The sequence below is a fragment of the Balaenoptera borealis genome (genome assembly GCF_965194805.1).
Source record: "Balaenoptera borealis genome assembly, chromosome: 4".
Lineage (NCBI taxonomy): Eukaryota > Metazoa > Chordata > Mammalia > Artiodactyla > Balaenopteridae > Balaenoptera > Balaenoptera borealis.
In genome coordinates, this window is record NC_138861.1 from 50,515,319 (window position 1) to 50,529,999 (window position 14,681).

General features: G+C 39.1%; 1 protein-coding gene across 9 annotated transcripts in view; it reads left to right on the forward strand.

Moving 5' to 3' along the window:
- WDFY3 (WD repeat and FYVE domain containing 3) overlaps positions 1-4,013 on the forward strand; it is a 275,484-nt gene extending 271,471 nt beyond the window's left edge. For all 9 annotated transcript variants that reach the window (XM_082391039.1, XM_082391040.1, XM_082391031.1 and 6 more), the window contains one exon: positions 622-4,013. In XM_082391039.1, the coding sequence (XP_082247165.1) occupies positions 622-745 (124 nt within the window). In that variant the 3' untranslated portion in view covers positions 746-4,013. The remainder of the gene's footprint in view (positions 1-621) is intronic.
- Positions 4,014-14,681: the final 10,668 nt, after the last annotated feature.

A 14,681-nucleotide genomic window follows, 5' to 3' on the forward strand; every position in this document is an offset into this window, starting at 1 on the left:
CTCTGACTTCGATAAGTATAGTCCACTTCAGGGAATTCTGTCAAGGTAAACAGAAAATGAGAAAATTTGGACCAGACAGAAAAGCCAAACTACCTGTTTAAGAAATGACTGAGGAGTGAACCAAAGTGTTTAAAAGCCCAAAGGAACTTGATAGTGACCAAAGTGTCTTTTAAAATGGGTGGTAAGTCCTCTCTTGCCAAGAGAAAAAAGTCAGGCTCGCTCCAAGTAAAGACATTGGCATACCGCCCACGTTTATAGGGCACGAGGAAGAATGCATTTCCATCTTGCACAGGAAGAGTAGCCTCATAGATGTTCACTTCCTTGGCTTCATCCTGTAGGAGAATCTTTTTTTTTTTTTCAATTCTCTGCAGTCAAATAAATGGCTTGCCTTGGTTTAATGTTACTTTTTTTCATAGAATGACACAAGTAATACAGCACTCATTTTGGTCCTTGGTCAAACCACATGACCCAAACCAGTATGGCTTTGGGCATTCTTCTGGCCCTGTACGGTCTTGGGCGTTATGCCACAAGCTGTCCATTCAGATTTTAAATTCGTGTTTCTGAGCCCAGTGATCAAACATGGAGAAGACCCATAACTACCTCATTTTGCCTTTCCTTTAGGTGCAGCCGATTTCAGTCAGAAATCAAACGCTTGAAAATCTCATCCCCGGTACGTGTTTGTCAGAACTGTTATTACAATTTACAGCATGAGAGGGGTTCAGAAGATGGGCCTCGAAATTGTTGAAGATTCAACAAGCCGATTGGAGACCACGGTCTGTAGACCCCCTTCCCTATTCCCCTGTCACAACTCGCAGCTCGGAAGGCATCAAAACAGTCTCCGTTTACACATCTCTTCATACCGCGTGTTTGAAGTGTGGGATTCAAAGGGAACATTGAATAAACGGGTGTAGAGTACAGTCATGGGGCAGACACTATTCAGGTGAACAGCACAAGAAGAATACAAGGTGGTTCCTAGGAGCAACATTTCAATATCCGATTCTCCCTTAACAATAGCTGTCTCCAAGAGAAAATCCTCACGTATTAACTGTCCTTTTCTTGCGTCTCATTTTTGTAGAGTTCCTCATCCTTATTTGGAAAAACCAACGACTACAAAAAAAAAAAAAAAAAGGCTTTTAGAAAATAGTTGTAAATCTGACTTCTTTGCAAGTAACTGTGTATATTGTAAATAGGTACAAAGGCCTTTTTTCTAAATAAGGACTTAACTGCCTGTAACATGAGACTTCAAACTAAACCACTAACTCAATGAAATACTTACGGTTTGTCTGACATCGCTCACCAATTAATTATAAATATGTTTTATTTTTTAATCCTCAAAGACGTTATCTGTGGTCTTTCCCCCCCCCTTTCAAACCCAGCCCATGTGCCTGATGTCATTTCTTTCAAGTTGCCCGCAGTATCTCCACTTAACCTAAGCTAGTAACCAAAACAGTGTCATGTGGACCTTCTTTAGGAAACAGTGTGGGAGAATAAGAGTCTGGTCATGAGATACCCTGGAAATCTTTGGGCATGTCATACGTTGCTACATCTCACACATGGCTACGCACCACCTCAGTGTTGTTCTAATGTCATAAGGCCCCTTGTAAGCTTCTCTTTGGACTGCCCTTTGGTCACAGCATCCCCTCTTAGCACTGCATAGCGGTGGTCGGGCAATCGACGCAGTTCAGGAAACAGCCCTGCCTCAGCTAATGGAAACATATTTGCATGTAACCCATGTTAGCTTCTCCTGCATAGAACATAAGAAGTATGTGTCTTTGGTGACACTAATGTTCTACTATAGCTTATTTTCAAAAAAGGGTTAAAAAAAGAAAAAAGTGTACAGAATTAACATATAAACCTTGTTGTAAAACTGGATCATGTCAGAACTGCTTATACTTAACCTTTACCATTTAATGCCATCTACCTGAAAACCGTGAGATTTATACTGTATCAATGTCTATTTTTTTGTTTTTGCTATGAATATAATTACAGTATTTTAATATTTAGTTATTTAATTTGTTCTACTAGTTGGATACAGAACACACAAATCCAGGGAGACTAAAGCTGGTGGGGGCTAAGAGATAAGTTTAGTTTACAGAAAAAAGGCTTTGGTGGTGGGATTTTTTTAAATGTGTGTTATGTACATATATAAATATATATATAAAACAAATGAAACAATTAATCTAGATTTTAACATTTTCAGATATTTAGCGATAATATTATGAACAATTCTAAAAGCCCTGTGATTTGAAAAATGTAGAAGCATTTATGGCCCAAGAAAGGAAGGAGAGGCCTTCACACCTCATGGAGTTATCATACGAAGGACAGCGGCTTTGGCTTTCCCGATTTTTCATCTTTAGGCCCTGGTGACAGGCACACTTATGCACTAAAATGCACATATATGCACATGCATTCAAAAACAGGCATTGGTACAATAGTAATCTTGTACCTAATGGGCTGAAACCAGCTTAAGAACAAATTTGTTCTTCCTGATAACTAGGTCTCCAAGAGAAAATATAAAGGCTGCTTTAGTGCCTTATGCTTACTAAATTTAAACCTTTATTTACCTAGGTTTGAGCCTACAGTCTATTTATGATTACATATCAAAATTGATTAAAACACTTCCATTTCTAAAAGTTCAAATATACTTGTTAATAAAAGGATTATTGGCATTAATACTTTAACTTGAAGAAAAGTTGTGTTCTGTTTTCCTTTCTGTGTCTCACTCCTCCCCACCTTCCTCTTCCCCCCGCACCTTCTTACTTCAATTCTAATAAATAATGCTGGATGTTCAACAGTTGCAGGACTTGTGCTCTCACATAATCATGGGCTTTGCCCCTGTCCGGCCCTAGAGATGAAGTTGTAGCAGTGTTATTCTACACTTTTTAAAAGAGGCGTCCTCCTTGTGTCCACAAACCATGTTTACCCCAAACCCAATGGCAGAGATGTTCTTTAAAGACTTGAATATATGAATGTCTGTATGTAGTTACTTAAAGGTTATTCCTCTATGTAATATGAAGTTATATGGGATGAACACTTTGAAACTTTCCGACACAACTTCCATAACTAGAAGGTGGAAACCAAAACCCTCATGATAGTATTTCCTCTGGCAGCTGGTGCTGTGGGCAACTGTTTCGTTCAGTGGGTTTCTTTTCTTTTTGCTTTTAATGTAGAAATCACAAATCACTCACACATACAAGTACACTCACTTACGTAAACTAATCGTTCCTCTGGATGTCCTTCTGTGTTCCATGTAAATCTGTTTACCAACATATATTCTCAGCATGTACATCCACCTTTGTGTGGTCCGTATTCTTTCTCTGAGAGTACCTCACAGGGCTTCTGCCTGCTCTTCGTAGTAGTTTGTCCACCCACCCACCCACCCATCCATCCATCCATCCATCCATCCATCCATCCATCCATCCATGTCTTCTAACATTCGTGTGTAGTGTGCAACTGTAATGTCATGCTTTTGAAGAGAAGAATAGCTGCCCCTAGCAGCCATCCGTCTGAATAATAGCAAAACACTCTAGATAAGTTATTTTGCACTTTCTTATGTATAAAGTTGGTAGAAACTTATTTTTCCTTTGTATCATTTAAATACATTTTGTTTTGGTAAATGAACTGTGTATAAAATATTTATGCCATTAAAACTGTTTTTAGAAAGTATTTTTAATTTCAGCAAGTTTGGTTACTTGTTGCATGACTATTAACACAGCTGACTTTTTGTGTCAGTGCAATGTATATTTTTTGTCCTGTTATTAACTTGTAAGCCCTAGTAATGGCCAATTATTTGTACAGCAACAGAAGTAAATTGAAGTTACTGGCTAAGACTGGATTGATTGTGGACTTTTGTACTATATTGCAGAATCCAATATCTGTTCTTTGGTGGTTATGTAAAAGGCCTGAAGAATTACTATCTAGTGTGCAATCTGTGATAACTGAATGTTCATTGTATATCTGTCTCTGATGCAAAAAGGTAGAGTAACACAATTACAATACATGATTAAATGCAATAGTCCAGATACTTTTTTTTTTCGTTTCAAATAAATACCTACTATCTACCACCACCCCTTCTCATCACCCCCCCCTCAAAAAAAAAGAAAAGAAAAAAGAAAGTTTTTAAGCCAGCTCTTCAGGGGAGGAAAAACAAAACGAAACTGAGGTCTAATAAAACTTTGTGTAGATCTTTTCTAGTTGTGAATATATCTTTCAGAAGTGCCTGCTTAAAGTCTCTGCTCGCAGAGGTGTTGGCTGCTAGGGTCTGGTTCCAGTTCTAGTGCGATCCATCTTTAAAAACCAGGCTTTCTGCATCCTGAGCTTCCCAGTTGTGCTGGACCCCTGGGGCTGACTGTGTGCCCAGCCGCAGGGAGAGGCAAGTGGCTTCTGGGAGACACGACCCTCAGACTTGAATGGACCTGTGGAAAAGGACTACATCGCATGGTTTGGGCTCCTTTTCCCTGAGCCTATTCTCTACCCATCATATTGTGGAAAGTAAGCAGTAATAAATTATACATCTATCTGTTATCTCCTGCCCCTGCCATATTCACGTCAGGAATACTCTGGTGTCCTGCCCCCCTTTCTGGAAGCACAGCGCCCACTGTCATTAGCTAGATAACTTGCCATTTCAGTCTTTGAAAAGTGTTAGCAACTTACATCCGTTTTTATAGTTACTCGCTTATTTGGTTTGAAAACTGACTTCCCAGAACAGGAGAATGTAGAAAACACTTTTTAAGTTTATTTAGGGTGCTTTAGTGACTTTTCTTCTTTCTAAAGATACTAACAAAATTCCCAGTTCATTTTAAGTATGATCAGCAGAGTTCCACATTTGAGGATATTGTGCTTATTACAAATTCCACTCCAGTGCAACTCCACTTCAGAGGCAGAAGATAGGGAATGTTAACAACTTCTACGACAATAGATATTTCTTCAAAAATAAGAAGTCAGTGGTAAGAGAGAAAACCTAGGGCAGTTCTCATTGTTTTAATGCAGTACTACTCATAATTCTAATGACCTCAAGAAGAGTTGCTATCAAATACGGGCTTGCAAAAATTCTTTTCAGGGTTTAAATGTGCAAATGATCTTCAGTAAGTCCCTTTTCTGCCATTTGCTTCTCATCTTTAATAAAATTTCCTCTTCACCCCTCATTTTGGCCCATTTGGAGTGTTGAAGAAGCAGTCCAATGGAATTGGCTTAGCACTAGCTTAGTTTTTTTTGCCTTATCAATATTCTCATTTTCTCCCACCCATTGGAAAGCTCCTTTTTATTTATTTATTATTCCTATTGACTTTTGCTAGAAATGGCACCAAACCAAGCTACCACACTCAAGAGATAGCATGGTGTTGGGAGAGCCCTGGCACAGGAATTCAGAGATGGAGCCTGTAGCTCTCCCCAGCTTGTGGACTTCCGAAGCCCCTCATGTAATCCCTCTTGGTGCACCAGGTTTCCTGTGTCAACACTGACCCTGAGAATGGGATGAGGCTAAAGTAATGTTTTTTCAGCTTTCTGGTCTGAAGACCTTTTGATCCTTAAAAACTTGAGGACTCCACCCACTTTTGTTTATAGGGGCTGCATCTATTAGTAGTCACTGTATCAGAGATCAAAACTGAGATTTTAAAAATATATTAATTTATTTAGAAGTAGCAATGATGAAACTATTATGTAATAACATGGATTACATGTTTATATGAAAAAAAAAACTTTTCCAAACAAAATATTAGGGAAGAGAGTGAAATGGTTTTACGATTTTGCAAATCTCTTTTATGTCTGGCTTAATTGAACACAGGTGGATTCTCATATCTGCTCCTACATTCAGCCTCTTGTGATTCTTCGTTTTGGTTGAAGCATATGAGGAAAATCCAGTCTCACACAGGTATGTGGTTAAAAGGGGGCGGGGAGAAGGATATTTTAATACCTTATGCAGGTCATTGTTTCTGAATAGCTTTCAGTTTCTTAAAGATTGATTGCTATGTGGCATTTGAAACTACATCAGTGAACTTTTTATACTCTATTACTTTAAACTCCATTAGTCTATCTTGTACGTTGAATCTATTACCAATATGTAATTTTATAGCACCCATTGGCCATTTAGCACTACATCATTACTACTACTACAGTGTGTGTAGATCTTCCAAGATGTTTTATTCTGTAATACATCAAAAAAATCACATCATACATAATATCAAAATATCTCCAGCAGTCTCAGAAAATTCTAAGTCAAACAGTGGTGGATATCACAAGTTTTTCAAAATCAGAATTTTTGCTTAACACCTGACATTTTTTCATCGGCACCAGTCACTGTTTGCTGTTTTCTTTGAAGCAATAGGCTCACTCTGTTAATTTCAGGAATATTTCTGTCAAAGAACCGTGGTTTGTCAGCTGTTCTTTCAGGGCGAAAAGATGTGCCGTGAGAAAAGCAGCAGGCCAGCCGCAACTCAATTGCACGAGTGCTTTTCTTCGAGACAAACATTGTACTTCAGGATGCAGACGCCTTGTGGGTACCTCTCATTTTGTGTCACATAACTTAAGGTTCAAGGTTCAATAAAAGTAGTAATTTTACTGCTTCTCCAAGGACATTCTTAAGTGAAACAGAGCCTTCTTTCTACTGGGAGTGCTTGATAATGAATAGTAGTAGTTTGGTGCCACTGCCTGATTTCATGCTTGGATTCCAGCAGTTTTACTCACCGTTGCTGTTGCACCTGAGTTCTATACAAATATCAATGCAGTGAAAAAGGCAAACAACATTTCAGTATTATTATGAAAATAGTCTTCAGCTTGTAGACCCCATGAAAGGGTCTTCAGGACTCCCAGGGGTCTGGGACTCCCAGACTTTGAGAAGCACTGGTCCAAGGAGAAGATACGTGAGATGCTCCCTAAATTGTAAAGCAGCAGGTCTGAATCTCATCTGGGAACAGTGTTCCTAATCACAGACCCAGGGCTTTCAGCGGGGCTCCTGTTGAAACCTGCCAAGTGCAAGACCAGGTCCTGCCTCGCCACTGGGGCCATGGCCATCTGCTGGAATACTGCCTCCCCAGCCCAAAGCACACAGGGACCAAGAGTGCATCTCTGAAGTGCTGGAGTTTCTAAGAAGGTCTTTTTATAGTAACATTCGTCTAGTCAAGACTCCAAATTTTTGATAATGTAAAAAACAAATTGTAATCCTTTGATACTGGATACTGTTCTACCTAATATGGTGCACTGATCAGGAGACTGATGACCAAGAGTCAGTCTGGGGTTTAAGTTCTCGTTCTACCACTTACTGTGTGATATTAGGCCACTTCACATCTGAGCTTCCTCATAAGTAAATTTTGTATTATGGTACCTGCCCCCAGAGAATTGTTACAAAGACTAAATCAGATAATATATGTAGGACATGTAGTGCTTGACCAGATGTTCTCAATATATTGTAGCATTAATTTAGAAATATGAACATAAAAGAAATGGTGCACTAAAACATTTCCTAAAGCCTAAATATTTAAAGCCACTGATGGGGAGTTCATCTTCAGTCAGATACACAGCAGGCAGGATGTTAGCCTGGAAAGAGCCCTCGGAAATCATGCCGCCCAAACCCTCATTTAGCACAAGAGGAAAGGGACTCAGAGAAATGTTTGACATTCCCAAAGCCCTGTTGCTTGTTAAGTTTAACTCCCTGCTCTACCCCTAAACTTCCGACTCTCAGGCCAAGGATCTTTACAAACAGCTTCCAGGTCCCATTTTCCTTTTTTTTTTTTTTTTTTTTTTTGTAGGAGTGGGGACTACAATGAAAATGTACTTAGGATATCATTTCCCTACCCTCCTGCCCTGCTTTATCATGAAGATAAAGGGTTGGAACTTCAACCTTGGCCTTCAACTACAGTATTACACTTCCGGCTCAACAAAGACAAAGGGAAGTTGCAAGCTGCATTCCAGAGCAGAGGACCCTTAAAGGAAAACAAATCCTTCTTGATCTTGCTCTCAAGCACTGCTATCCGTTCCAAACAAAAGATATACCCTAAAAACACGTTCTGTTCATAAAAGCCAGCCACTCCTTTGCAAACTAATTTAGACAGAAATAAACCAGGGAGCAAAGGTCAACCTAAGAAGCCTGGCTGTAAACTTAAGGGTCATTACAGTCTGGCCCTGCGGGCTGATTCTGCAGAGAGGAAGGAACACAGACCTATTCCAGCAATGTTATCGAGTATGCTTGTGGCTCAAGTTTGGATCCACCCACGTAGATTTATTTTCCCTTCTCCTAAGGTAGCAATTTCCATGTCCCTGATGATATATATTACACTGATCCTTGAGGATGATATAAAAATGACATAACTACCCTCTTCAAGAACTTTCTAGCCTATAAACCAGGGGCTTGCCTTCATGTATGTATAGTATCTGTAACCGAATTTTCAGCAAGTCTATTCCATTTCTCACCGTGTCTAATTCAGTAAGAAGGACACTGTCACCACAACTGGTTTTCTTAGCTCCGTGATCTTCATTTTCATATCATTGTATTTTTCTATCATCTCATCTTTGATCATCTATTGAATTCATATATGTTTTCACTAAGTTACATAATACAAAGGCTTCCCAGAAAATTCTCTTCTTTTAGGGTTGTTTCCCCCCCAGACTGGGTTCTTGGTCATGTGTGAATACTTTCCTGCCTTCTCGCCTGCCTGTTTGTGTTTTGTGTTGGTGTCGTAGCATTAATTTGCATCTTCCTCCTTTTAAATGTGGGTACTCCAACCCAGGCTTTGCATTTGCTGACATACAGTGTGAGTGAATTCATCCTTAGTTTGGGGGCTGGCTGTGGGCTTTTTTTTTTAATTAGTCTTTATTGGAGTATAGTTGATTGACAATGTTGTGTTAGTTTCTGCTGTACAGCAAAGTGAATAGTTTTCTACCTCTGCCTTTGCCGCCATGGTCCATTCTCAACTCAGCGGCCAGGCAAGCCTACTAAGACACCCGATCCCATCAGTCCCTGCTTAAAACCCTGCAGGGCTCCTCCGCTCCTCCCCTCTTTCACTCTGCTGGAATACTTGCCACACCTGCACCCGCCCCCGCCCATCACCTCTGCCCTGTGGCTCCTAATCCAGCTGTGCTCTGCTTCCCCCCCTCACCCGTTTCAGTCACGTCTCAATGGTCACCTTCTACGGGAAGCCTTCCCTGACCACCCTGCAGTATTGAGCCACCCACCCCTCAGCGCTGCCCATCAGATAGCAAGGATGGGAGCCTGAACAAGCTGTGGGGTCCCCAGTGGCGGAGTCAACTGGCAGCCCTTTCCCGCCCCTCCCCAGACCCGGAACACCTTCCTCTGTAGATCCTACCATTACAGATTCTCTAGTCAGATTTTTAAACAACTTGATTGAGATATAATTAACATACTGTAAAATTCATCAAAGTATGCAACTTAATGGGTTTAGTATGTTTAGAGTTGTGCAACTATCACCATCGTCTAATTTTAGAACATTTTCATCACACCAAAAGAAAGCTACCATTAGCCGTCACACCCCATTCTCCTCCCTGTCCCCACCCCCTGGCAGCCACTAATCTACCCTCTGTCTATAGATTTGCCTATTCTGGACATTTTGAATAATGGAATTGTGTAATATGTGATCTTTGGGAACTGTCTCATTTCAGTGAACATAGTATTTTGGAGATTCATTCATATTGTAGCATGTATCAGAACTTCCTTCCTTTGTATTACCAAGTACTTTAGTCCATTGTATGGATATACCACATTTTATTTATCCATTTCCCACCTGATGGACATTTAGTTTGCTTCTACTTTCTTACTATTGTAGGTAATGCTGTTGTAAACGTTCATGTACAGGTTTTTGTGTGGATGGGCATTTTCATTTCTCTTGGGTATATACCGAAGACTGGAATTGCTGGATCATATGGTAAATCTTCAGCATGTTGAGGAACTGTCAAACTGTTTTACATTCACTCCAGCAATGCGTCCAACTGGTTTTTATTCTCAGGGAACAGCACCAACCAACCCTCACTCCCTTCTCTGTCACCTACAAGCCCTCTTTAAAATGTTTCTTTGATTTAGAGACAGGCCACTTTTGGATATACTCTCAAGAAGGTATCTGTTAAGAAAGTAGCTGACAGCAACAGCCTGCACTAGCACCCTGGGAATGATGAGATAGAACTTCAAGGAGAAACAGATGGATACACTATCATAGTTGGAGACCTCAGCACCTCACTATCAGAAATGGACAGATGCAGCAGACAGAAATTCAGTACAGACATAGTTGAACTCAACAGCACCGTCAATCAACTGGATAAAATTGACACCCAACAACAGCAGAATACACATTCTTCTCAAGCTCCCATGCAATTCACCAAAATAGACCACATTCTGGGCCATAAAATACATCTTTTTTTTTTTTTTACACACACACGCACATATGCACATAGAATATTCATGCACGATCATAGCCACTTAATATTTTCCCAATTATTAAATTTTAATTTTATATCCTTTGTGTGTCTGTTCCTCCTCAGCAGTTATGATTTTAATCAGCTAGGAGCCATAGACTAAGACCTTCCCCACATTTGCAGTTTTTGTCATTCCCTCTTTGTTTCACTCTAGCAATTAGAAGGGAAATCCTGCAAATGAACTGAGACCCTGTGTTATCTTTTTTTTTTAAATTAATTAATTTATTTATTTTTGGCTGTGTTGGGTCTTCGTTTCTGTGCGAGGGCTTTCTCTAGTTGCAGCAAGTGGGAGCCACTCTTCATCGCGGTGCGCGGGCCTCTCACTATCGCGGCCTCTCTTGTTGCGGAGCACAGGCTCCAGACGCGCAGGCTCAGTAACTGTGGCTGACGGGCCCAGTTGCTCCCTGGCATGTGGGATCTTCCCAGTCCAGGGCTCAAACCCGTGTCCCCTGCATTGGCAGGCAGATTCTCAACCACTGCACCACCAGGGAAGCCCCATAAAACGCATCTTAATTTAAAAGGAATGAAATCATATAATGTCCACTCTCAGACCACAAAGGAATTAAACTAGAAATCCCAAAATATATGGAGATTAAACACCACACTTCTAAATAACACATCAGCCAAAGAAGAAATCTCAAAAGAAATTTTAATATATTTTGAGCTAAATGAAAATGCAACTTACCAAAATTTGTAAGTGAAAGTTGTGCTTAGAGGGAGATTTATACCATTGAATACATATATTAGAAAAGACGAAAGATCAAAAATCAGTAACCTAAGTTTTCACATTAGGAAACCAGGAAAAGAAGAGCAAATTAAATCCAAAGGAAGCAGAAGAAGAGAAATGATACGAATTAGAGCAGAAATTAGTGAAACTGAAAATAAGAAATCAATACCAAAAAATCAGTGAAACCAAAATCTGGTTCTTTGAAAATATCAATAAAAATCAATAAGCCTCTAGCCAGTCTACCTTAAAAGAAAAAAAGGAGAAAGAGAGGGAGAAGGAGGGAATACACCAATTACTGATATTAGAAAAGAAATAGAGGCCATCACTGCAGATCCTGTGAAATTAAAAGGATAATAAAGCAACACTATGAACAACTCTATGCCCACAAATTTGATAATCTAGATGAAATGGACCAATTCCTTGAAAGGCACAATTTGCCAAAGATCACACAAGAAGAAATTGTCTGAATAGGCCTATATCTATCAAAGAAATAATAACCTTCTAAAACAGAAAACAGCAGGCCCAGGTGGGTTCACTGGTGAATTCTACCAAACAGGGAGAAATTAAACCAATTCTCTACAATCTCATTCAGAGGACAGAAGCAGAGGGAATACTTCCTAACTCATTCTATGAGGCTAGCATTACCCTAATACCAAAACCAGACAAAGACATTATAAGAAAAGAAAACTACAGACCAATCTCTCATGAACATAGGTGCAAAATCCTTAACAAAATATTAGCAAATCAAATCCAACAATGTATAAAAAGAATTATGTACGATAACCAAGTGAGATTTATTTCAAGTGTTCAAGGCTGCTTCACCATTTGAAAGTCAATTAATGTAATCCATCACATCATTTAGCTGAAAAAGAAAAATCACATGATCATATCATGTGCAAAAATAAAAAAGCATTTGACAAAATCCAACTTATTCATGATAAAAAAAACTCTCAGTAAAATAGGAATAGAAGGGGAACCACCTCAACTTGATAAAGGCTGTCTTTAAAAAACCTACAGCTAACATTATACTCAATGGTGAGAAACTCAAAGCTTTATCACTAAAATCAGCTACAAAGCAAGGATGTCTCCTTTCACCGCTCCTCAACATCATACTGGAAGTTCTACCTAATGCAATAAGACACAGAAAAGTATACAGCAGGGAAGAAAGACATAAAACTGTTTTTGTTGGCAGATGACAGGAGTGTATGTAGAAACCCCCCCCAAAAATTGACCAAAAACTCCTAGAACTAATAAGCAATTATAGGAAGTTTGCAGATTATAAGGATAGTATTAAAAAGTCAATCACTTTCCTATATACCAGCAATGAACAAGTGAAATTTGAAATTAAAAACACAATTCCATTTACATTAGCAACCCCCAAAATAAAATACTTAGGTATAGGGACTTCCCTGGCAGTCCAGTGGTTAAGACTGCACTTCCACCACAGGGGGTGCGGGTTTGATCCCTGTCTGGGGAACTAAGATCCTGCATGCCAAGCGGCCAAAAGAAAAATAGTTTATTGCTAAAAATGCTAACCATCACCTGAGCCTTCAGTGAGCTGCAATCTTTTTGCTGCTGGAGGATCTTGCCTCAGTGTTGATGCTGCTGACTGATCAGGGTGGTGGTTGCTGAGGTTGGGGTGGCTGAGGCAATTTCTTAAAACAACGATGAATTTTGCCCCATCGATTGACTTTTCCTTTCATAAACGATTTCTCTGTAGTATGCAATGCTGTTTGATAGCACTTTACCCTTAGTAGAACTTCTTTCAAAATTAGAGTCAGTCCTCTCAAACCCTGCCACTGCTTTATGAATTGCTTTATGTAACATTCTAAATCCTTTGTGTCATTTCAACAATCTTCACATCTTCACCAGGAGTAGCTTCTATCTCAAGGAACCACTTTCTTTTGCTCATCCATAAGAAGCAACTCCTCATCCATTAGTTTTATATTTATAACAAATATAATAAGGAAAAAGTTTAAAATATCACGAGAATTACCAATTTGTGACACAGAGACTCCAAGTGAACAAATGCTGTTGGAAAAATAGCTCCAATAGCTCCAACCCTTGCTCAATGCAGGGCTGTCACTAAACCTCAATCTGTAAAAAAAACACAAAATCTGCAAAGTGCAATAAAGTGCAATAAAACGAGGTGTGTCTGTATGTGAAATCAAAGAATAAATAAATGGAGAGAGATATTCCATGTTCATGGATAGGAAAACTCAATATTGTCAAGATATCACTTCTTCCCTACTTGATCTGTAGATTCAATGCAATCCCAATCAAAATCCCAAGTTATTTTGTGGCTATCAGTGAACTGATTCTAAAGTTCATATGGAGAGGCAAAAGACCTAGAATACCAGGACCAATACTGTAGGAAAACCAACTTGGAGGACCGACACTACCTGACCTCAAGACTTACCATAAAGCTACAATAATCAAGACAGTGTGGTATTGGTGAAAGAAGAGAGAAATAGATCGATGGAACAGAATACAGAGCCCAGAAATGGAAGCACATAAATACAGTCAACTGATCTTTGACAAAGGAACAAAGCCTATACAATGGAGCAAAGATAGTCTTTTAACAAATGGTACTGGAACAACTGGTCATCCACATGCAAAAAAATGAATCTAGTCACAGACCTTACACCTTTTAGAAAAATTAACTCAAGATGGTTTATAAACCTAAATGTAAAATGCAAAACTATAAAACTAGAATTTAACATAGAAAACCTAAATAACCTTGGGTATGGCAGTGATTTACAACATTAAAGTTGTTGTTACATCATGGTTACAACATCAAAGGCACAATCCATGAAAGAAAGAATTGGTAAAGCAGACTACATTAAAATTAAAAACTTTTGTTCTGCAAAAGATAATGTCAAGAGAAGAAGACAAGCCACAGATTAGTAGAAAATATTTGCAAAAGACAAATGTGATAAAGGACTGTTATCTAAAATATACAATGAACACTTAAAACTCAGCAGTAAGAAAATAACCTGATTTTAAAATGGGCTGAAGACATTAACAGACACCTCACCAAAGAAGATATACGGATAGCAAATAAGCATATGAAAAGATGCTCCACACCATATGTCATCAGGGAAATGGAAGTTAAAACATTACATATCTATAAAATGACCAAAATCCAGAACACTGACAGAACCAAATGCTGACAAGGGTGTGGAACAATAGGAACCCTCATTCATTGCTGGTGAGAATGCAAAATGGTACAGCCACTTTGGAAGACAGTTTGGTGGTTTCTGACAAAACTGAACATATTCTTACCATGTGATCAAGCAACCACAATTCTTGGTATTTACCCAAAGGAGTTGAAAAAGTATGTCCGTCAAAAAACCTGCACACTGATGTTGACAGCAGCTTTATTCATTTTTGCCAAAACTTGGAAGCAAGCAAGATTCCTTCAGTAGGTGAATGGGTAAATAACTATGGTACGTCCAGACAATGGAATATCATTCAGCACTAAAAAGAAATGAGTTAAAGCCATGAAAAGACATGGAAGAATCTTAAATGCATATTA